The sequence below is a fragment of the Lissotriton vulgaris genome, chromosome 9 (genome assembly GCF_964263255.1).
Source record: "Lissotriton vulgaris chromosome 9, aLisVul1.2, whole genome shotgun sequence".
NCBI classification, from domain to species: domain Eukaryota; kingdom Metazoa; phylum Chordata; class Amphibia; order Caudata; family Salamandridae; genus Lissotriton; species Lissotriton vulgaris.
Window position 1 is genome coordinate 258,042,672 of NC_141697.1, and position 24,771 is coordinate 258,067,442.

The 24,771-nt window shown below is 47.1% G+C and overlaps 1 protein-coding gene across 4 annotated transcripts in view; it reads left to right on the forward strand.

Annotated features, from left to right (window-relative positions):
* YLPM1 (YLP motif containing 1) overlaps positions 1 to 24,771 on the forward strand; it is a 923,718-nt gene that overhangs the window by 98,709 nt on the left and 800,238 nt on the right. For 3 of the 4 annotated variants that reach the window (XR_015299909.1, XM_086937497.1, XM_086937498.1), the window contains exon 4: positions 12,139 to 19,332. Coding sequence is in view for 3 of the 4 variants with exons in the window: in XM_086937497.1 (XP_086793623.1) it covers positions 12,139 to 19,332 (7,194 nt within the window). In the remaining variant the exon portion in view is untranslated. Of the gene's footprint in view, positions 1 to 12,138; positions 19,333 to 21,929; positions 23,079 to 24,771 lie in introns of those variants that run through there. The other variant, XM_086937499.1, reaches the window with a different exon arrangement.

A 24,771-nucleotide genomic window follows, 5' to 3' on the forward strand; every position in this document is an offset into this window, starting at 1 on the left:
AGGGCGCCATCTGACGTCACACAGGTGACGTACCAAGCACCAAATGGTGGTAGACGGCTACCAAAACAAGAAAAAATAAAGGCCATTCTGGACTCGACCACTATATGGTGGAATAATGCACAGCATGTGAATCAAGACAATTCTTCAAGCTGCAAAACTACTCCTACTGGTAAGTAACCATTTAGTTTCCTCACATAGACCTGTTGGCCACATCTCAAAATGCCCAAGCTTCGCCTCCAGTTTCCCGCACCTGCTCTCCAAAGGCAATGCCCTATTGATCAACTGGTTAGGGATATTTGCCTACGCTTTTCTGCCACTCACACTCATTCTGTTGGTAGTTCGGAAGCTCAGACAATCATCCGTCAAACTCATTCTCATAGCTCCTACGTGGGCATGTCAACCTTGCTTCACCACCCTGCTAGAGCTCTCAGTAGTTCAACACCAACTCCAGGCTCCTCGCTCAGAGCCATGGAGAAATCAGGCATCCAAATGCCAAGGAACTCAACCTAGTGATTTGGCTCCTGAAGTCATGGAATTTGGTTATTTACAATTACCACCAGACTCTATGAATATCCTAAAGGGCTAGGAAACCTACTACTATGGCATGTTATGCAGCAAAGGGGAAACTATTTGTTATATAAACAATATCAATCTCCTTGATGCTTCAGTGCAAAACATCTGTTGTCTCTTACACTTACAGCAATCTGGATTTAGCAGCAGTATCTGCATACTTACAAAACAGACAACGCTTATCTCCATTTAGACAGTACACGTGATTAAAGCCTTTATGGAAGGACTGATACTTAGTAAAAACACCAAGAGCTCCACCAGTATGGAACTTGACCATAGTCCTTACAAGATTAATGGGTCCACCCTTTGAACCAATGCACAAGTGTCAACTACAATTTCTCTCATGGAAGGTTGCTTTTCTTATTGCAATCGCTTCCTTAAGTAGAGTTGGTGAACTCCAGGCGCTAACTATACAAGAGCCTTTCTTTCAACTTGACAGTGTTTCTTCAATCCAATTCCAAAATTCTTCCTAAAGTGGTTTCTGCTTTTCACATCAATCAGTTGAGTTACAGGTGTTCTTTACTGAACCTGATTCTGTAGCAAAACTACCTCTACACAGACTAGCTTTTAGAACAGCTCTACTATATTATGTGTAAAGAAAAGATTTTCGTAAGACAAAACAGCTTTGGTGCATTTTCACATCACACAAAGGCAATCCCATATCTAAATCTGGCATTGCAAGATGGATCATGAAATTCATCTAAATATGTTTAAGTGAAAAGAACCTTGACAATACCCCCTGGAGCGCATTCCACCCTCAAAATAGGAGCTACTATAACCTTAAGGAATATTCCCCCAGCACACATCTGTAAGGCAGCAACATGGTCTACACCGCACACATTCACCAAACACTATTGTGTAGATATTAGCAAGGCAGCAAGCTAATGTAGGCTAGACAGTACTTGAATCACTTTCTCAAACTGCAACAGCTACAGGTTAGCCACCGCTTGGGCCTTTACTGCTGTATAGTCTAAGAAAAGCATGCGATCTACAGCTCACATGCCTCGAACGGATGTTACTTACCCAGTAAGCATCTGTTCTTAGCATGTAGAGCTGTAGATTCACATGTCCCCACCCGCCTCCCCGGGTACCTATACCTGTTGCAGTTTTCTTTATACATACTCATGGACATCTCTATTCTACTCTTACCTCACCCTCTGTCGGAAAACAATCTTATAATGGAGTTGATGCCCATGCAAACTGTCACCAAAAGGAGTCGTCACCTACCTTGTTACTGGAAAGACTTCTTTGAAGAAAAACAACTTTCACACATTCAAACCCAACACTAGATGGCAGGGGTATGCAAAACATGTTAATCTACTGCTATACATGCCAGGAACGGACGCTTACTAGGTAAATACCATTATCGATACAGAGCCAGCTTCCTACAGACCCTGTTCCATGCCAATGTCCACAATTGCACAATTCAGGGTCTTTAGGAGAACAAACACGTACGTCTCCACATCAACTACCTACAGCTTCTAGCAATATTTCTAGCACAAGGTTTTTCAGTCTTGTCTCATAGCAAAGTTGTCCTAGTCCACACGGACAACGACAGCCATGTACTAGGTACAAAAATAAGGGGGACACATTCTTTCCAGCTGCTCACGCCTCTGACCATCTGGAGCTGGGCAGATCATCCTAGAACGAATCTTCTGGCAGAACACCTTCCAGGAGTCCACAATCAAACTGCTCCCACATGGGCCCATGGTACATTTGAACGCTCAGTAATTCCGCATCAAAAGCTGTACCTCAATTCCAGGCTTTTCACTCAGTTGCCTTTAGACTCTTGTATCTAACACCCGCAAGAGAGCTAACTCAAACTACAGGCGACGCCCCTTCTCCTGAAAGGTAGTCTAAACTTATTGATGCCTCTGGCAAGAGAGTAGATTCACAGGCTGCTAATTATTGGCGTATTGCCAATGCTCAGGCTCTGTTAGCACGCTATGACAGGGCCCACCATGATGAGTTGGGAAAACTCATGTATCAAACTAAAGCTAACAACCTCATTCAGGAATTGAAGCTCATCACGAACACTTCCATAAAATGCGCCCTAGATGCTGCGGACACAGATTCTCGTGCTATCAATCCTAGCATACTCTGGCGGAGACATGCTTGGCTTCGAATCTCTGGATTCAAGCAGGAGGTACAATCATCCACACTTAATCAGCCCTTTGATTAAGAGCATCTTAACGGGCCACTTTCACAACTAGCTCAAAGCAGATGGAGCATGGAGAGCATGCTATGCAGCAAAATGGAAACTATTTGTAATTTATCAAACTTCCTTGATGCTTCAATTCAAAACATCATTTGCTATGTTACACCTACAGCGGCTAACTTAGCATATACATCAATAAAACTGCATCTTGCTGCAATAGCGGCTTACCTACAAAACAGACAACACTTGTCCTTGTTTAGTGTACCTGCTATCAAAGCCTTTATAAAAGGACTCGAATCATTCCTTCTCCTGTGTGGAATCTTAATATAGTCCTTACAAGACTCATGAGCCTACCATTTCAGCCGTTGCACAAATGTGAACTACGTCTGACTTGGAAGGTAGCCTTCCTCATAGCCATCGCATCTCTTGGAGTTGGTGATCTCCAGGCACTAACCATAGAAGAACAATTTTTACAAATTCTCAAATAGTCGTTCTTAGGACTATCCCCAAATTTTTACCCAAAGTAGTTTCTGCCTTTCATCACAACCAGTCTGAGTTACCAGTGTTTTTTCCTCAACTAGACTGTGGCAGAACGTGCGCTTCACACATGAGATGTCGAGAGCATTGCTTTATTACATTGATAAAACGAAATCTTTTAGGAGAACCAAACCACTCTTTGTTGCTTTTTCACCACCGCATAAAGGCAATCCAAGATCAAAAGCCGGTATTGCACGGTTGATAGTTCAATGCATACAAATATGCTACATTAAAGATAAACGCACATTAACAATTCCCCCTACAGCACACTCCATGCAAATTAGGGGCTTCCATGGCATCCTTGGGGAACATACCCTTAGATGATGTTTGCAAGGCTGCAACATGATCTATACCACACACATTCACAAAACACTATTGTATAGATGTGTTAGCGAGACAAGCTGTTGTGGCCAGGCTGTTTTAAGACCACTATTTCAGACAACCGCAACAGATACAGAGCTGTAGATCATATGCTAAAGCATATGATCTACAGCTTATGCCTCAAACATAAAATGATGCTTACCCAGTATGCATCTGTTCTTGGCATAGAGCTGTAGAGCCATATGCGCCCACCCGCCTCCCCGGGTACCTTTATACGTTGCAGTATTATCTTGCTTAGATACACTATACATGGACATTTTTCTACTCTTACTAACTCCATCACCATTATGGCAAAATATCTGGGGATGGAGTCGATGCCCATGTGCACTATCACCAAAATGATTCACCTACCTTGTGATGGCAAAGACTTCTTCGAACAAAAGAAAGTGCAAACATACGGACCCAACACCAGATGGCGATCTATGCTAAAGCATAGATCCATCCATAGGAAAACGCTGGTTCAGGCCCTAATCCTTGGACGGGTAGACTACTGCAATAGTCTACTCAGTTCCGCCAACCAAGAACAACTACGCAGACTGCAGGTGGTGCAGAACACCGCGGCAAGACTCATCCTGAATGTTCCTCCCCGTACCCCTTCTCGTCCCCTCCTTTGCCACCTTCACTGGCTCCCAGTGCAACAGAGGGTGAGTTTTAAACTCTGCTGCATTATGCATAAGTGCATATATGGGTCTGGTCCCAAATATCTAAAAGATATTTTTTTCCTCTACTCTCCCGGACGTGCTCTGCGATCTAGCAACACTATGCTGCTACACATACCGAAAGTTACCAGAGCAAGGCAGGGTGGCCGAGCACCCTCCCTAAAAGGCCCCTTGCTGTGGAACTCTCTACCACCGCAGCTGAGACAAATCTCCAATCTTTTTTCCTTTAGGAAGAAATTAAAAACTTTCCTATTCACATCTGGTTAACCTGACCTTTTTCTCTGTCATCCCCTTAATACGATTTATCCCTCTTATTCAGGAGCCACGCGCGGAGATAACCCTTCGGGGCTGATTCAGGCGCGTTATAAGAATACAAATAAATAAATAAGGCTCTACAGCTCTATATGCCAAGAACAGATGCATATTGGGTAAGTAGCATTTTCCTTATAGCCCCTAGAGCGCATTCTACTCTCAAAATAGGGGCACCTATGGCCTTTTTAGGTAAGATGCCTATAGCTTACATCTGTAAACCAGCAGCATGGTCTACACCACACACGTTTACCAAGCACTATTGTGTGGATGTATTCGCGCACCAACAAGCTAAAGTAGGACCAGCATTGCTAAAGGCACTTTTTCAGACAACTGCGACATCTACTGGTTAGCCAACGCTTTGGGAGAATACTGCTGCATAGTCTATGCAAAGCGTGTTCATCTACAGCACACACGCCTTGATTGGTTCTTACCCAGTAAGCATCTGTTCTTGGCATGTAGGTCTGTAGATTCACCTGCAGCCTCCCACCTCCCCAGACAGTTCTAATTTTTTACATTGCATACTCATGAACATCTTTTTTTTTATGCTCCATTCTCACCCTCTTGCAGTAAAGCAATCTAACAATGGAGCCGATGCCCACGATCACTGAAAGGAGGAGTCACCATACCTCGTGACTAGAATGACTACTTCGAAGAACGCTTGCAAACACCCGAACCCAACACAAGATGGCAGGAGTATGCAAAGCATGTCAATATAGAGCCCTCCATGCCAAGAAAAGATGCTTACTGTCTAAGTAAAATCCTTATGGGGTGTTTTGGGGTCTTGAGGGCCTTAGCCAATGGGTTACCTACCTTAGGTGACTGCACCCTTGGTGTGCTCACCCCACGTGTGGGATTGGGCATAATCCCCGAAACTAATTAGTGTGCTTCGCACCGCCTCCCACAGCTTAGGGGCAGCGGTGGGCACACCTTCGAGGCTGCTCTAATTTTTCCCGCCTGTCCTCCTTCTGAAAAAGTGGGTCAGACTGGAAAGGGGCCTGCTCCTGATGGCACAAGAGGCTGGGGCTCCTGTTACAAAGGCCGCTAGGTCTTTGAAGCTCCCCTGCCATAAATGGCTCACCTGACCTGGGGGAGGCTTGCCCACCACGCCCAGGAAAAGCTTGGTTTCTCTTCCAGGGAATCCTCATCAATAGTCATAAGCATTAGAATATTCCCGCCCATGCCTGGGACCCCGGAAACACTATATTATATGTTCCCCATATATATATATATATATCTATATATCTATATATCCAAATCACATCAGAGCTGAAATATGCGGAGAAGAATTTCCACCATACATGAATAATATGCATAAGAAACATGAGAAACGCCACCTAAGATTGTTTAGAAACTGTTTTAATGCTCAGGCAGCAGTAGAAATTATTATAACTCACTGAAAGCATAGAAAGCTCCCAGGCTGCATTGCAATCAGTCTAAAAAGACTGAAAAGCTAACCTGTAGCTGTATACAAAAAACTGCCACCGTGCCTTTAAGGCACCCATGACCCCCGGTATCCCATCATGCCTCAGGAGTGACAGTTAGGTCAGTTCTTTCCGGCTCCTTCAGGAAGGATCCTGGTTACACAGCTCCACTAATTTCTGTTTTCTGACAGAAAATTACTACACTTTAAACAACTTTTTTACTTTGACGTTTTACATCTAGTCAAGTAAACTGTCTTTAAGTCAGTTTAGTGAGCATTTTCAGCTGAAAATGCCTTCACTTTTTGATAAATGTCCTTCTTAGGGCAACAAGAAAGCAAAATCAGATAACCACGACGTTGGTATCCTGTGTCTGCCTGAAGAACATGATCCAGGCACCTGTCCTCACTGCGAGCACCTGTCAGGAAGAACTCTCAAAGACTGGGAGAGAATTTGCATCTATGGCCTGGCTCACAGGTCATCCAGAGGAAGGTGTCCGGGGAAGAAGGGTTCCAAGAAGACTAAAAGACCTTCAAAAGACGGGTCTTCCAACCCTTCAGCTTCAGCGTCATGCTTGGCGCTGAGGAAAGAACCACCGGTGGATCGTTTGTCTTCAAGAATACCGTAGACTGCGGGCTTGCCGTCAAAGAAGAACCGGTACGTCAACTACGTCGAGGGATCCAGCTCCGTTGTCGAAATCCCTTCTGCCGCCGTCAACCAGGCGACTGTCGGCGTCGAGGGAGGTCACTCCTCCGCCGTCGTCATCCAGGCGACGACCGGCGTCTAGGTGTGACCCCTCCGTCGTCGTCTAAGAAACGACGTTTGGCGTCTAGGACCATAGATCCTCGCATCGATCGCCTTCGAGGTCGAAATTGTTGGACCCACTGACCCCCCCCCCCCTCTTCCCCCCCCCAGAGGAACGCTAGACGTCGAGACATTCAGAAAGAGCTCGATCGTCGTCAAACTCTGTGATCATGGTTACGGAGTCCGCTTCACGTCATTCCACTTCAGTCTCCTGGCTCCTCAACATCCTCAAGGTCCAGAAGTCCTGTCTGCAGGATCTCCTCTGCGTCAGCCAGATCCTTCGGCTGCAGAGATCAGACTGTCACTTAGATGGTACAAGTCATTGGACCATTGGCGCGAGATTCAGGGGCTGCTAAACGTATGCAAGAGTATGTCAGTCCGCATCACAGATCTCCTCTTCAGAGTCTGGTAGTGGAGATGGACAAGAGTAGTCCTCCCAGGCGCAAATCACCTGTGAGAACACCAACCAGACATCGCTCTCCCAGTTGGGAACTTCCAGTTAGATCCATATCTCCCAGAAGAGAACGTCCGGTCAGGCCTCGTTCACCTAGAGGAGGTGATCGGGTCAGATCTCGCTCTCCTAGAAAGGAAGAACATTCAAAAAGATCGCTTGTGAGGAGGCACAGTGCTCACCGTAGACGTATAAGAACTCGGTCTACTTCATCTACCTCTTCTACCAGGTCTTCCAAGAGGAATTACTCTCCTACACTGACTGTCCTACTTCTAGATCCTTTCCAGTGGATGACATCAGCACTTATCTGGATGTCCTGCAAAGAGGAGCTCAGAAGCTGAGCATTGAAATGTGTGTCCCTCAGGTTACTACGACAGTAATTTTTGAAACTTTACACAAAATATCTATCTCTCGTCCACTGCTGCCTTTAGTCCCGGGGATTATGGATCCTGTCAAAGACTTTTTCCTAACTCCAGCAGCTATCAGAGCAGTGCCAGCCCGCATTCAGAAGAAATACAAACCGGCATCTTCTGACCCAGTTTTTGTAAAATCTGACCCTCCAGCAGACTTTGTGATAGTGGCAGCGGCGAGGAAGACTCATGCAGTGGCTGCTTCCTCTTCAGACCCACCAGACAAGGATAGCATATCTCAGGAGTCGTGGGGTCGCAAAGTTTGCAATTCAGCTGCCTCCACGCTGAAGGTCTCTAGTGCGGCTACACTTCTAGGTAGATACGACAGAGCCTTATGGGACTCCATGGAAAGGTTCAAGTCCAAACTGCCAAAGGAAGACCAGAAGGACTTTGAAGAGACTGACAGAGGGATGTCTGGTGGCGAACCAGTTGATAAGTACAGCTGCGGATGGTGCAGTGCTTGCAGCACATTCCTACTCGCATGGGGTTTGTGCCAGGAGGTCGGCTTGTTTGCACCTCACAGGGCTTAAGCCGGATGCTCAGCATCTCATCCTTAATCTTCCCTTTTCGGGTTCCTCTCTCTTCGGAGAACATGCGGACGAAGAGATGACCTGTATGAAGATAGAACTAGATACAGTAAAAGCGGTGGGTTTGGAAAAGAAAACCGAATTCAAACGCCGCTTTAAGACCAACAGGGGGAGAGGGGCTCAACCGAGGGTTCAAACCTCTCAGTGGTCCCAAAGTAAGAACCAGGGAAAATCCCAGTTTCGAGGCAAAGCCAACAGGGGTAGAGGAGGTCACCAACAGTCCTCTAACACCACGAGATGAGGAAAGGCCTGAGCAGTGGCTTCCTCTGGCGCCGTTGCCCACTCCAGTGCGAGAAAGTGCTTCACAACACCTGGCAGAGTAGATCAGCATCACAAAGGATCAGTGGGTGCTGAATATACTGCGCAGTGGATACAGGCTACGTTTCCGTGCGCTTCCGAAGAGCATTCCTCCAAAGAACTCTTGCCCTCACCAGCTAAACTTGCTCTGAAGAGAGGTGAAAGTTCTACTACAAAAAGGAGCTATAGAGGAAGTTCCTCCCTCTCAAAGAGGAAAGGGAGTCAACTCCGGATACTTTCTGGTCCCTAAAAAAGATCAGGAGGACAAGTTAAGACCAATACTCTATCTGCGTCTCTTGAACAAAGTCATCGTCAGAGAAAAGTTCCGCATGTTAGCTCTTCACCAAATATGCCCACATCTTCAAGCCGGAGATTGGATGTGTTCGGTGGATCTGCAAGATGCATACTTTCACATTCCAATCGCTCTACAGCATCGCAAGTACTTGAGGTTTGTCGTAGGAAGCAAACACTACCAGTACAAGGTGCTTCCCTTCGGTCTCAAGTCCGCTCCACGAGTCTTCACCAAATGCATGGCAGTGGTGGCGGCTTTTCTTCACAAAAAGGGACTCTTCATCTACCCATACCTGGACGACTGGCTCCTAAAGGGCTCATCTCCGGTACAGGTAACGCACGATCTGCAACTTTGCCTGCACCAGTTGCACAAACTCTGTCTCCATGTAAACCTGGAGAAGTCAGTCCAGCGGCCTACACAGGCCATCCACTTGCTTTCAATAAGTAAGTGGAAAACGAAAAAACAGACTGTGCTGCTCAAGCTGATTTATTTTAATGTGCAAGGGAAACCATGAAATTAAGGTTTTCGGCGCTAGAATATTGAATGTTATGGACTTAAATAGCGCTGTTCACGTTCCTTTCAAAATGAACTACTGTGTCCCCTGCGCAATTTGCAAAAGAATACGGCCTGCGCTTTAAAAAGCACGTGGGCAATTCAAAATGCAAAGACTTCCTCCCGTGATCAAGGCTCTACGGAGCAGAAACGTTGGGACTGTGAGCCTGCTGCCTCTGTTTATTTTCCATGAATAAACTGTTTTTGAAAGCAATACAGCCAGTCGGTCCACCTTTTTCCAGTGTGAAGGAGGGATGTGTGTGTAATTAATTGCTGGAAGCCTCGCACCAGCAGCACTGGCTGCCCTGCCAAGGTCGTGGGCTCCCTGCGTGGCAAAGTGGTGATTGATATATAGGGGCACATATAATGTAGTGTTTCCAGGGTCCCGCGCATGGGCGGGAATATTCTAATGCTTATGACTTTGAGGATACCCCTGGAAGAGAACTAGGATTACAGGTAAGTAACTAATCCTTCTGGGCCCTGGGAGCGAAGGCTCCCACCCCAGGGGTCCTGAAACATCTTGTGGTGACATGCTAGTTTTTACCAGTCGGGGAACCCAACATTTACTGGTTGTTTTTTAGCAAGCATCTCGAAGATGCCCTCTGAGTGCATGGTATAATAAATCCCACACTGGCATCAGTGTGGGTTTATTATGCTGAGAAGGTTGCTACCATTTTCCCAGAATTTGTGTACCAAATCACACAGCTTGCAATGACAATGTGTGTTAAGGTACAGGACCTCTAAGGGTGGCACAATATGTGCTGCAGCCTTTAGAGGCCTACCCTGTCACCGTGCCTTTGGTAGTCCTTTTACTATTTAGAAGAGACTTGGGAGTGGCCAGAGAGGTGCCAATTGGGGGTAGAAAGGTTTAGTTTTGGCAAAGGACAGAGGCCCTGGCGACCTGATTGGCAGGGACCCCAGGGCACATAATGTCATAGTCTGTCAGAAATCTGTCAAAGTGGAGGGGTTACTACAACAAACCGAGCTTCCTGCAAAATGTCCCTGTTAAACACTAAAAGCAACGATCTTCAGAAGATATACTTTTCAGAAATGATTGCGTAGGTTATTTCTGTCACACTCTTTTACATATCCTATTGCTGTAATGCCTGATTTCAGAAAGTATTAGGTTGCCAATTGTATATTTTGTACTAAGTGATAGTTTGCCACTGAAGTGTGTTCTATTCTGTCCTCAAAAAATCCTACAATTTTTCTAGACCTGCAGGTTTAGTGACTTAAAAAAACTACTCGACCTAATTATAATGCTCTTGACTCATGAACTGGGTTTAAATTATGTGATCCTGGGCAAGTATTTTAATCCACTGAGACCCCATTTTCTTCTTTATCATATGAGAGCACCTTCAAATACGCAAGTTCAGCATGTCTGCTGTACAAAAACCTCTTATTTGGTTTAATAGACTAAACGTTTGCTCCATATATGATACAAATCTAGCCACATATAAATGCACATGATCCCTGACTTGCCTCAGTTCATTAAAGCATTTTCATCGGTGCAGGTGCTGAAATGTGTCTGAACTCATGTTTAAAACTCATTTTTATTAAATAGGTAACTAAAGCATGATGTAGCATTTGCAATCAGCAAAATTTACATTTAAATGGCCACAATTTCTCACTGACGTGGTTTTAAAAATATATAGTGTACAATGTCTGGAAATCTAGTTTCTGCAAATATGTCATTTGCAAATCACCAAGTAGTGTTGTGATTTGTTTTTCTCCTATGTAAATCTTTCTGTGCATTACACTTCTGAATTGCAAAAGTTCATAATTCCTGATGTATTTTGAAATAACTGTACTATTCATTCACATGGTGTTTAAATATTGTGTTGGAGTAAAAAATGACATTTTACTGTGTTTTGTTTCACAATAATTGTCCCATAACTCACTTGACAAAAAGCACGAACTACAATAAGAGAAAGAAAAGTAAAACATTTTCCAGGAACAGATAATTTACTATTAGTAAAAAGAGAAACTTGCATTTGGCCTCTGTCCTTTAACAGACAGGATGCATCAAGATAAAATCCAAATTTAAGGCCTCTTTATTGCTCGTTCACTTTCTGAATTAACAAAACAGCTGTTTCTTCCAGGTTGAATTAACTCGCCAGGAAGGTCAGAAAATGCAAAAAAAAAAAATAGCTCGACCTGATAACATCTCACTTGACATGGCGAGTAGATTTTTCGAGGACTGCTATTGTGTTCATGACTCCCATGAGTTACCTGGTGTACTGTGAAACTTTTTCCAAGATAGTGCATGGAGGATAGAAGCAGAGCGCCTATTGCATGCTGGCACTGTGGTGCTCCTAGGCGGTCATAAAATTGTGTAGGTTTTCCCCCTTGAACATTCAGTGGCTAGGAAACTTTCATTTCGCTCTCCTTTTAATGAAATGATATAAAAGTAGGTTTGGTCAGAGTTTACAAAAATACATTTCGAACTACTTTTTCTCCAAATAAATTGTAGTCCCTTTTAAGAGTGCATGCTAATTCTGCCTTTATACAAACAGTTTGGTGATTGTTCCACCCCCAGTGGCTCACATTCATGCAGATTAAGTTGACAATGAATTTAATTCTTTCTCTAGTTATGTATTTTGTGCTACTGGGATTTATTTTTTTATTTTTTAGCATATGACCACAGTTCTTAATTTACCTTAATTGGATTGTTCTTTATCTTGAAACTGAAAGTGTGTTTCTTTTGCAGACTTGATGGACCACCTGGTGGAGGTGTACAGCCCCCAGTACGATTTGAAGGACCACGGTTTGACGTACCCCCTCCTGGCGTACCTGGCCCTGGTGTGAGAGGCCCGATGCAAGAGCAGTGGCCAACATCACGATTCGGCAATCCTCCGAGCAACACACAGCGCTCGTCAAGTTTCACCCCAGGAGGATTATGGTGGAGAGGGCCTGAAACGGCTGCAGCAAAAGAAGAGCAACAAACTGAGCCCATGGAAACACAAGAGCAATCTGCTGATTACTCGGACGTTCATTTATCTGGTTCGGTTCCCCCTTTTTTAGGCCCAGATTCCGCATCCAAACCACCTCTCCTTTTCCATTCAAGGGATGATGGAAAGAGTTCTCAGACAGAAACAAAAATGGAAGTAGATATCCCTGGAATTTCAAGTTGGAACAAGAATCCCCAAAACACTGAACATTTGTCCAAATCTGTTCCACCTTTTGCAGCGCCGAATCAAAAGCCATTTCCAACATCTAATGCCCCTAGGTTTTCTGCAGTAGGAGCTGCAGGAATGGGGGGGCCTTTAGGAGCTACAAACCTCTCTGGGCCTGGTGATGCCAAGCTTCAGGCAGACAGTCGGGACATTGGCTCAGCTAGACCATTCAGCAACTGGGATAAGAGCTCGGCACCACCCACCAGTGACTGGGACAAAGGCTCAAAGCACCCAGATGGCTCTTGGGATACTGGCCCCAAAGGGCCTGATGGCTCTTGGAATCAAGGACTGAAGCGGCCGGATGGGGCTTGGGATCAGGGACCGAAGCGACCGGATGGGGCTTGGGATCAGGGACCGAAGCGGCCGGATGGGGCTTGGGATCAGGGACCGAAGCGGCCAGAAGGGGCTTGGGATCAGGGACCGAAGCGGCCGGATGGGGCTTGGGATCAGGGACCGAAGCGGCCGGACGGGGCTTGGGACCAGGGACCGAAGCGGCCGGACGGGGCTTGGGACCAGGGACCGAAGCGGCCGGACGGGGCTTGGGACCAGGGACCGAAGCGGCCGGACGGGGCTTGGGACCAGGGACCGAAGCGGCCGGACGGGGCTTGGGACCAGGGACCGAAGCGGCCGGACGGGGCTTGGGACCAGGGACCGAAGCGGCCGGACGGGGCTTGGGACCAGGGACCGAAGCGGCCGGACGGGGCTTGGGACCAGGGACCGAAGCGGCCGGACGGGGCTTGGGACCAGGGACCGAAGCGGCCGGACGGGGCTTGGGACCAGGGACCGAAGCGGCCGGACGGGGCTTGGGACCAGGGACCGAAGCGGCCGGACGGGGCTTGGGACCAGGGACCGAAGCGGCCGGACGGGGCTTGGGACCAGGGACCGAAGCGGCCGGACGGGGCTTGGGACCAGGGACCGAAGCGGCCGGACGGGGCTTGGGACCAGGGACCGAAGCGGCCGGATGGGGCTTGGGACCAGGGACCGAAGCGGCCGGACGGGGCTTGGGACCAGGGACCGAAGCGGCCGGACGGGGCTTGGGACCAGGGACCGAAGCGGCCGGACGGGGCTTGGGACCAGGGACCGAAGCGGCCGGACGGGGCTTGGGACCAGGGACCGAAGCGGCCGGACGGAGCTTGGGACCAGGGACCGAAGCGGCCGGACGGGGCTTGGGACCAGGGACCGAAGCGGCCGGACGGGGCTTGGGACCAGGGGCCGAAGCGGCCGGACGGGGCTTGGGACCAGGGGCCGAAGCGGCCGGACGGGGCTTGGGACCAGGGGCCGAAGCGGCCGGACGGGGCTTGGGACCAGGGGCCGAAGCGGCCGGACGGGGCTTGGGACCAGGGGCCGAAGCGGCCGGACGGGGCTTGGGACCAGGGACCAGGAAGCCAAGCTGGCCGTGGACGCCCGAGTGGCCCCTGGGATCAAGGTCCGAGGCACCTTGGTGGTCCTTGGGATCAAGGCCCCAGGCGGCCAGTTGGCCCCTGGGAAAATGACCCAATGCAAACAGATGATGATTGGGTTGAGGACCACAATCCACCAGATAATTGGGAACAGGATCCAGATCAAGCAGAAGACGATTGGGATCAGGGCCCGGACAGTAGTTGGGAGGAAGGTCCTTTACGGCAAAGTACAAATTGGGATAAAAGTGCAGTCATGTCAGGAAGTGTTTTGGATAGAGGCCCACCAAGACCAGTCGGCAACTTGGAGAATGATCCAGATAGAATGGGTTCCAATTGGGGCAAAGGTCCAGATAGACCTGGAAACAATTGGGGCAAAAGTGTGGTGGCTCCAGGCAGTAATCTGGATAGGGGCCCCATGAGACTTGGTAATTTAGATAGAGGCCCAATGCGACCTGATGGCTTTGATAAGGGCCCCTTCCGACCTGATGATTCCTTTGACCGGGGCCCAATGCGACCTGATGGCAGTTCAGATAGAGGCCCCCTTGGCCCTGATGGGGGCTTTGAGCGTGGCCCCATGCGACCAGAAAGCTTTGATAGAGATGCACAAGGACCTAGTTGGGATAGAAGTTTAGAGAGGCCAGGCAGCTTAGATAGAGGTGCAGTGAGGCCACTCATGAATATAGAACGGGGATCTGGAAGACCAGGTGTTAATTTGGACTCTGCTTCAAGACCAGGTAGCCTTTTTGACAAGGGCCCAGACAGACCAGGCACAGATTTTGACAAGGGTCCTATGCGACCAGGGAGCCTCTTTGACAAAGGTCCAACACGGCCAGGTAGCCTCTTTGACAAGCCCATGGAGAGGCCTGGTAGCTTGCTGGATAGGCCCATGGACAGGCCTGGCAGCTTGCTGGATAGGCCCATGGACAGGCCTGGCAGCTTGCTGGATAGGCCCATGGACAGGCCGGGCAGCTTGCTGGATAGGCCCATGGACAGGCCGGGCAGCTTGCTGGACAGGCCCATGGACAGGCCGGGCAGTTTGCTGGACAGGCCCATGGACAGGCCTGGCGGCTTGCTGGACAGGCCCATGGACAGGCCTGGCGGCTTGCTGGACAGGCCCATGGACAGGCCCGGCGGCTTGCTGGACAGGCCCGGCGGCTTGCTGGATAGGCCCATGGACAGGCCCGGCGGCTTGCTGGACAGGCCCATGGACAGGCCCGGCGGCTTGCTGGACAGGCCCATGGACAGGCCCGGCGGCTTGCTGGACAGGCCCATGGACAGGCCCGGCGGCTTGCTGGACAGGCCCATGGACAGGCCCGGCGGCTTGCTGGACAGGCCCATGGACAGGCCCGGCAGCTTGCTGGACAGGCCCATGGACAGGCCTGGTGCCTTGCTGGACAGGCCCATGGATAGGCCGGGCAGCCTCTTTGAAAAAACCCAAAACCGACCGGGCAGCCTTTTTGACAAGCCCCAAGGCCGGCCAGGCAGTCTTTTTGATAATCCTCTGGGTAGGCCTGGTGGCCACCTTGACAGACCTGGCCCTGACCGCCCTGGCAGCATGTTTGACAAGCCTCCTGGCCCTGGCAGCATGTTTGACAAGCCTCCGGGCCCTGGCAGCATGTTTGACAAGCCTCCTGGCCCTGGCAGCATGTTTGACAAGCCCCCTGGCCCTGGCAACATGTTTGACAAGCCTCCTGGCCCTGGCAGCATGTATGACAAGCCTCCTGGCCCTGGCAGCATGTATGACAAGCCTCCTGGCCCTGGCAGCATGTATGACAAGCCTCCTGGCCCTGGCAGCATGTATGACAAGCCTCCTGGCCCTGGCAGCATGTATGACAAGCCTCCTGGCCCTGGCAGCATGTTTGACAAGCCTCCTGGCCCTGGCAGCATGTTTGACAAGCCTCCTGGCCCTGACCGCCCTGGCAGCATATTTGACAAGCCTCCTGGCCCTGACCGCCCTGGCAGCATATTTGACAAGCCTCCTGGCCCTGACCGTCCTGGCAGCATATTTGACAAGCCTCCTGGCCCCGACCGCCCTGGCAGCATATTTGACAAGCCTCCTGCCCCGGACCGGCCTGGTAGCATATTTGACAAGCCTCCTGCCCCGGACCGGCCTGGTAGCATATTTGACAAGCCTCCTGCCCCGGACCGGCCTGGTAGCATATTTGACAAGCCTCCTGCCCCTGACCGGCCTGGCAGCATATTTGACAAGCCTCCTGCCCCTGACCGACCTGGTAGTATATTCGACAAGCCCCCTGGCCCCAGCCGTCCTGGAAGCATTTTTGACAAGCCTCCTGCCCCTGACCGCCCTGGAAGTATTTTTGATAAGGCCCCAGACAAACCTAGAAGCCTATTTGATCAGGCTCCTGGTAGACCTGGCAATACATTTGACAAAGGCCCCACAAGACAAGGTAGTCATGATAAGGGACAAAGTAACACTTTTCAAAAGGGCCCTGATAAGGCAGATAGTGTTTCTGATAAGGGTTCCAAAAAAACAGAAAGCAACTTCGAAAAGGGTCCTGTCAGAACAGGTAGCAACATAGATAAGAGCTCCACCAAAAAAGACACCAATTCTGAGAAGGATTCTGCAAGACCAGGCAGCAATTCAAACAGTGCTACTCAGAGACTAGAGAAAAGTTCAGAAAAGCTTCCAGAGAAAGCAAGTGGTGGTTTAGAGAAGAGCCCAGTAGACAACACTTCAGATAAACCACAAACTGAAAAAAAACCAGACCAGAGCTCAGCAAAATCTGGTACCGATAAGAGTCCAGTCCCAGTAGCGGGTGGTGCTCAGAGCTTGGGACCTAAATCAACAGCTGGGGGTTCAGGCAAAGGCCCAACAGCAACTGCTGGCCTAACCAAAAGCCCAGCATCAACCGGCGGTACAAGCAAGAGCCCAGCAACAGCAGATGGCAGTGGTCCGACCAAGGGCCCAACAGCAGCAGGGAGCAGTGGTCCCAGCAAGGGTCCGACAACAGCAAGTAGCAGCGTTCCGAGCAAAGGGCCAACAGCAGCAGGTGCCAGCGGTCCGAGTAAGGTCCTAGCAACAACTGAATCGGCAGGTAGCAGTCCAAGCAAGAGTCTAGCAACAGCATCACCAGGCAGCAGTGGTCAAAGCAAGGGCCCGACAACGGAAGCAGGCAGCAGCGTTCCCAGTAAGAGCCAAACAACTGCCGCAGCAGGAATCAGTGGTCCCAAAAAGGGCCCAGCAACAAGTGGTGGTCTGAACAGTGAGTCGGAGGATGCTGTTAGTACTCTGAACAAGAACTCTGCATCACAAGGTGGTAATTTAACCAAGGACCCCGCAGCAGGTGGCATTTCCGATAAGGGCTCTCCAGCTGGGGGTGTTTTTGACAAAAGCCTTTCAACTAATATATCTGACAAAAGCCCTGCAGAAGGCGGCAGTTCAAGCAAGAGCCCTGTAGCAGGCAGCACTGGAAACACAGGTCCATCGACAGGAGGAAGCAGTTCCACCAAAGGCCAGGCCAGAGGAGCCAGCAGCTCAGACAGTTGCACAGTATCTGGAATTAGTACTGGTAAAGATTTTGCCCCATTGGCCAGTAGCAAGGACAAGACATTGTCAACAGTCACCAGTTTGGATAAGGCACCAGGTGCTATTGAGAGGGACTTAAACAGGGGCTCAGGCACAACAGACAGCCACTCAAATAAAGGCTCATCTACACCAAGCGGCAATTTAAACAAACGCCCAATGATGGATAGCAATCTGAACAAATCAGCTGCTGGCAATTTGAACAAGATCCCAGCTGCTGCAGGAATGAACATGGGGCTAATGTCTGGTAGTCAAATGAACAAAGGACAATTCACTGGTGGTTGCAACAAGGGCCCAACCCCACTGATGGGCGGCAACATGGAGAGGCCCCCACTGATGGGCGGCAACATGGAGAGACCCCCACTGATGGGCGGCAACATGGAGAGGCCCCCACTGATGGGCGGCAACATGGAGAGGCCCCCACTGATGGGCGGCAACATGGAGAGGCCCCCACTGATGGGCGGCAACATGGAGAGGCCCCCACTGATGGGCGGCAACATGGACCGAGGTCTGGCGACAGGAGGGATCATAGATCCGGCTAGATCAGATAGTCGGGACAGAAAACCTGAAAATAGTCATGGCAGGGGCCTCATCAGAACTGAAATTCGAGACCGGAGCCCCTTAAGACCAGGGAATCGTGGTAGGAGTCCCTTAAGGATGGGTAATCGTGGACGGAGCCCAATGAGAACAGGAAATCGTGAAAGGAGCCCCTTGAAATCTGGGAGTCATGATGTGAGTCCTTTAAGACACGGTGCTCATGACAAGAGACAAGAAATGACCAGAGAGAGACTTCCATTAGCTAGACCAAATGAAATGGATGATAGGCATGGAGAGGAGTCAAGTCGTATTCCCAGAGCACCATGGCTTGAAGAAGAAAGAGTACCTGCTGATGTTCCTTTTGATGTTCGAGGAAGAGGAGACTTTCCATTGGGGCAAGAAGGAATGCAAGACTGGAAGAAAGAGCCGCATTGGAGAGAGCAAGATCCAAATTTCCAGCAAGGGCCTCGTGATCCCTACAGCAGGGAAGAAAGAGTGCCACTTCGTCCTACTGGTCCCTCTGCACCCCATGAACTTGACCGTGATACATGGTGGGATGATAGAGAGAGAGAGCGTGATTTGGGTAGAGACTTGGACAGATATGAAAGACCATATGAAAGGTTCAATCAGAACCCTAATCGAGACTTCTCTGGGTCTCGAGATAGAGGCTTCCATCATGATCGAAACTATCCGGGGGCACCCCTCTCTCGCAGGCCCCTGTCTCCTCTGCGACCTCTTTCCCCTCTTCCTCCCCTTCCACCTCTTCCACCCCTACGCTCTCTTTCACCCCTCCGTTCACGCTCGCCAATCAGAGCTTTGTCCCCTCTCCCTCCTCTCCCACCTTTGGACAGATTCCGGGAGGATCGGTGGCGAGAAGAGAGAGACAGAGACTTTGTGTATGAGAGAGACCGCCATGAAAGAGACTTAAGGATTCGAGAGTTCCCAGATAGACCATGGCATGAGGAAAAAAACCAAGATTATCCACCAGAAAGGCCCTGGGACAAAGACCGGTTGGGGGAGAGATGGTATCCACCAGAAACCAGAGATCGATTTGAGGGCCGCCTGGATCCTCTTCTTCCGTTACCACCTCTGCCTCCCCCAGGTCCTGCTGTGCACTCTTCAGCATTACCTGAAGCAGAAATGAACCTGGACCCTGAGCAACCACCAGCCATGGCGGGGTCAATGGTCCTAAGCCAGAGGCAGCATGAGATAATCTTGAAGGCTGCCCAGGAGTTGAAAATGCTACGGTGAGATGTGTGCTCTGCTTTCTGTCAAGGCAGATTGACCTACCTGTATTTTACATTTTGAATGGATTCTTAACAGTTGGCTCTCTATTTGAGATTATGTGGATCCATGATTGCTTTTTTCCAAAGGAATTGAGTAGTGAACGTCTCGTAAAGATTTTCAGAGCATGCTTGCTTTAGGATTCGCTTACAGTATGAATTGTGTGCGGGCTTTACATGATGTGGAGGGGCTTGCTCAGTTGTTTATCTCCCTTTGCCTCAAATCCATATTGTTCTCTTCATAGTATCCTTTGGTTGGCTGGGACCAGTACTTACATTTTCACCCATAGTTTAACTCCAAAACTTTGTAAGCCATAGACTAGTGTGCTCTAAAGGCTGAGTAATTGGGGGAATTGCTTATATTTTGTTTATCTCGAGTCTGTGAAAGTTAAACTTTTTATAAAGCGTAATGAGTTTCTAAATCAGTCCTGATAGAATGTCAGTTAAAGTTACCTAGCCCTACTCTTAGTTTATGACCATTGCCTCAAAAGGTGCATAATCGCTAGATTTTAGGGGGGTATGTCTGCACTTGTTGAGCAGTACTTTCCACATGCGATGTCAGACTCTGCTCCAGAAACAGAACTTGATTAAATGCACTCAGGAAAATCTGAAGTGCTGTTCTTTTACGTGGTGATTTGACGACGTGCTTTGCGTATTGACAGGCATGAGGACTGAAGCAGTCCGACAGCAGACATTTTTGAAGGCAATTGATTATATGTGGAAAGTGTTAAAGTCTATGTGTAGTTAGGTTGTGTAGATTCTGGTATTTTGTTTGCTGCTATAACTGTCGTGGTTTTATTTACAATGACCTATTTCTTAATTTGTTCTCAAAGTATTGGTCTTGGAGAGGTGGGTGCTCCATCAGTCCCATATGAAACCATGTTTCTTCCTGTAGGTAATTTCACTGGTCTGATAGAGTGCAAAAAAGCTCAGCAAGAACAATAGTTTGTTGAGATTCTGGAGGGTGAATAGTCTTAAGTGTGCCTGTTAGTCAAGATAAGGAAATCTATGAAAATGCAAATTTTTCATGCAAGTGAGTTAGTGTGATCATCATTTTGGTAGCTTGCTTCCAGTGTGATGTCACTTATTTTAGTGATACCAGATCTCACTAACGACTCTTCAATTGCACTGTATTGACAGGCATGCAACATTGAAAATAAAGCCAACAAATTTGTAAAAGTATTTGAAATGAAAGTTCTAGGATACACCACCAGAACAAAACGCGTACACATCCTTATTCTGTAGTCCCTTAATGGTCAAGGCCTGGTACAGCTGAAGACATTCAATCAAGACATTAGCAGTGCTACACCAAAATTCGACAGGGGAGCCTGGTAGTTGTTCCTGTCTAAAAATGCTTTGATTTTTCGACATGGTGGTTGAACAAGTCTTTACTTAATTTTGTTGTCCTCCATTATTGCATGTTAAAATTTATGTTTTTGTTCATTTCTTTATATATTAGGCCATTAGATGCTTGTGTGTCCTGCTGGTCTTAACTTTTTTTTTTAACTTGCAATAATTGAGTAAGGTGATTGATCATGCATATTAAGTTACTTAACCAGAATCCCTGGCCACCATGTGGCGATTGATTAGAGCATCACTTTCTCCTTTAATGCATTTCAATAGCATTGTGACTATCTTAGGACACTAACTGCATTGACTGTTTTCCTGCGTTGTCAATGGGGGTCTGTAACGTGTGATAGGTCTTAATTCAATGGCTCTAGTCTGGAAGATGTTTGTGTAAAATTAATTGTTTACCACACTTAAATCATTTGTTTATTTCTCTGGAGAAAAAAACTGCATAATTCTCTGTACCATTCTGAGATCAACACACTTCCTCTTTGCCAGTTGGAACTCAGGAGACAGTACTCAAATTATAGAACAAGCAGAATACCCACTATTTGTGCTGTCCCCGTAAAATGTGTTTAGGTTCATTTCCACAAGTAATGCTGCTACAAAGATGTCCCATTTGCTATTGCTGAACTCTTTTCCTCTAATAATTTTTTACAAAGAGTTGGGCATTTAGTGTTTGCTTTGCAGCGTCACTTATTTTAGCTCCTTCTGCACTCTATTCCCACTGATGTCCCCTGTCCCAACAGAATTTAATGGAATAGAGTGGATAAACCTGTCAAAAGTAATTTTCAGTTCTCATACGAGAGGTGAAAAGAAAAGCAACATGACGTCCTGAAATGAAAACTTTATGACTAGCTGGACTGCACTGAGCAAGCCAGATGTTAGGTTCTTGGGATTTACAACCTATTTGGCGTTCCAAATATTGGATGTCTGCTGAAGTTAGTTTGTACAGATTGTTTTCTAGACCTGGGTCGGGCAATCCTAATTTTCTTGTAAAATAGTGCAGTTTATTCCACCATCGCATGCATGGATATAATTTGAGCAATAACTGCACAATAGTGTTTCTTTGCGGATCATTTGTAAATCATTAACTTGCCATTCAAGGGTGTGAGTCTTCCGAGCCCTTTACATTTTTCAAGACAGTGCAGTCTTTTTGGAATCTATTGTTTATCAAAAGAATAAAGTTTTTTTTTTTTTTTTTTTACTTAAAGATGACCACCAAAGCTGTGAAAATGATCTCCACAACTTGGCTTCACATCAGATGCAAGACATTTTCGATGGAGTCCATTCAGTGATCAGAGATTCTAGGAGACGAGTTTGGTGCTAAAACAGCTGAACAGATTAAGCAGTTTTGCCATTGTTGCATTTATCCAGTGGAACGGTATTTGAAGTACTCACTTCGTTAAGTCCTCCCTCAGCCTGTTTCCAAATGATGCCGATTTGTCAACTGTTTTTCCGAAGATTATTATAGTATTGTCTTTTGCAACATGAAAGCTGCAGGTATAGTCTTGCATGAGCAAGTCTTTTACCTGCCTTGAACATTCTAAATCAATCAAAATACAAAAGCTGAAAATAAAACTTTGATCGGTGTTCCATAGTAACTGATTTTATGTGATGGTTCAACCAACACTAAACGATTTATTAATCTGTTGCAGAATGCTACAAATACTCCATCACGGGATTTCACCTCTGAAGCTGCAGGAAAATGTTCTTGTGGAGGGAAATGTCAGGAAAACGTACTAAATAGGCTAAACTTATAAACCAATACTGACATGCCTTCTAACTGGTTACAAAATCTAATGCGTTTGTGTTGCAAAACAAGGCTACCTTTTGTCAAGAATATTGCAGAAATTCCAGTCTGTTACAAGGAAGCCTGGATAAATATACACGGAGGCCATCAGGGCACAGTAAACGGAAATGGAGGACTGCCACTGATACATATATATATTAGAAAAAAAACTTCTGTTATATCGATATTTTACAGTTAGTTCGAAATGTTTAAACGGTTTCCTCAAAATCTGAAGTATCAAAACGTTTTGTCATTCTCCATCTGAAATCCAGGAGAAATAGTTGTAAATATGTTTTAAAATGTGATAAGGAAAGATTGATTGTTCACAGACAACACCATTAATCGGTATAATTACTGAAGTATGCAGTAAGGATTTTCTGTTGAAATTCCTTTGAGTTCTCTTTCCTCCTGCCAAGAGAGGGAATTAAACCATCACATCTCAGATTGGTACAGATGATTAGAACTTGCAGAATGTAATTTTTCATTTTTAGACTGTTTTTGGTAAATCTGTCTGACTGTAGTACTTGTTTTTTATTTTATGAAAATAAACAGTCTTGGTTCAAACCTTAAACCGTCTTGTTTATTGGATCCTCCTTTACTTAACATCATATTTCCCACCCTTGATACGACTGATGGTTTAACGACAAGTACATTGACTTAGTGGCTGTTACTGCCCACCCCCTGGTTAAACATTTTTACACTGCTACTTCGTGCTACGGATAAAAAAAATCTGAAGTCTCTTAGCTATGTAGGCAAATTACATTGGGGCAACATTAATTCCACCCAAATAATGCTCTTTAGTGCAGTTAACCTTTTTTTTAAACTGGTTCTGTGTATGTTGAAACAGGGCTTTACTTGGAAAGGTACCAATCAATATTTCGCGGTGCCATGCCCTAAAACAGTATGGCAGCTTGTGCAGTTATTTCCCAGTACTTCCTACTGCTTATATCTGTATCAGGCAAGGTAACCCACCTAATTGTGTAACAGCTCAAGGCAGCAACACACTTGCTTATTCCTGATGCTCCTGTTAACTTCTGGTTGGCTGGAGGAAGTCTGAATTCGTAGCCCCCAACCCCCCCTTTTCCCGGTTAAAAAAAAACCTCCACAAAGTTCTCCCAAGTTTCCATCAAAACCATACCTTATATTCTGCAGTTTCTTGTTTGTACGCTAAGGTAATGAAGCTCGGTTACCCTCCATCGAGTAATTATTTTCCCAGAATTGTAGAAAGAAATTTGTGGCTGGCTCAGGAGTTTACCTCCTCCTCAACAGTGTCTAGTAAGGTGGACAATGCTCCACTGCTAATTATGGTCTGCTTGACAGCTCGGCTGTAGCTAGACAATTGTGAGCATCACTAGAGAGGGACTTTAGTTCTGCCCACATGTTCAAGCCAGGCGTACATATTTTGATCGGACAGAAGTTGTGTTCCACAAACAAAATACCTCTTCGCGCATCTGAGATCATTTTATTTATACAGCTGCCTAAGCTTGAACTTTAACCCCTTTACCGCTACGGCCATTTTACTATTCTCCTTTAATTTCCATTGAAATCAATGAAAAGTGCATGACGAGTTACCCTTGTCATTAGCAGCCAAGAGGTTAAGAGGTACACAATACTGTAATGCTATTGATGTATATTAGATTTGAGTTTTTCTCTAGCAGCAGCACAAATGTGAAGATTGCAGTCATTAACCTACATGGTGACAGTTGCACTGTCAAGACAGATCGAATAATCCGTCTTGACAGTGCAAATTTCACCTGATCTTTTAGGCACAGCAGTAATAATCTACAGTTCTTTGCTTATTCACAAATACAGATATAGTCCCATATTAATTTGTAAAGCTTCACATTACTATACAACATTCCTTTAACGTTGGACCTATTGACATTGCTGATGCTTGTTGTAAACTCTTAGGTCTGGTAAGACTGGTCAGGGGTTAATGTCTCTTGTTCTCCATTCCACTGGATTCAGCAGCTTCACCTTTCCTTTCCCTTTTTCCTTTTGTTTAGTTTTGGTTGATTTTGGGATGTCACTTTCCATCTGCAGTAACTGGTCAGTCATCTCCCAGTCAGGTTTTCTAAAGTGTCTGATCTTACCAGTCCCTATTTTTCTTGGCCTGTGCTGTGTAGTGAAGTCTGCCCCATAGTATTCGAATGTCGACCACTTATTGTTACCGTGATAACCTGGGTTGTCATTTCCGCTTGAGAAACCTTTACATGGCTTCTGCTGCCGATTTAAGCTGTCCTCCCTTTTCTTGGGTGTTTGTG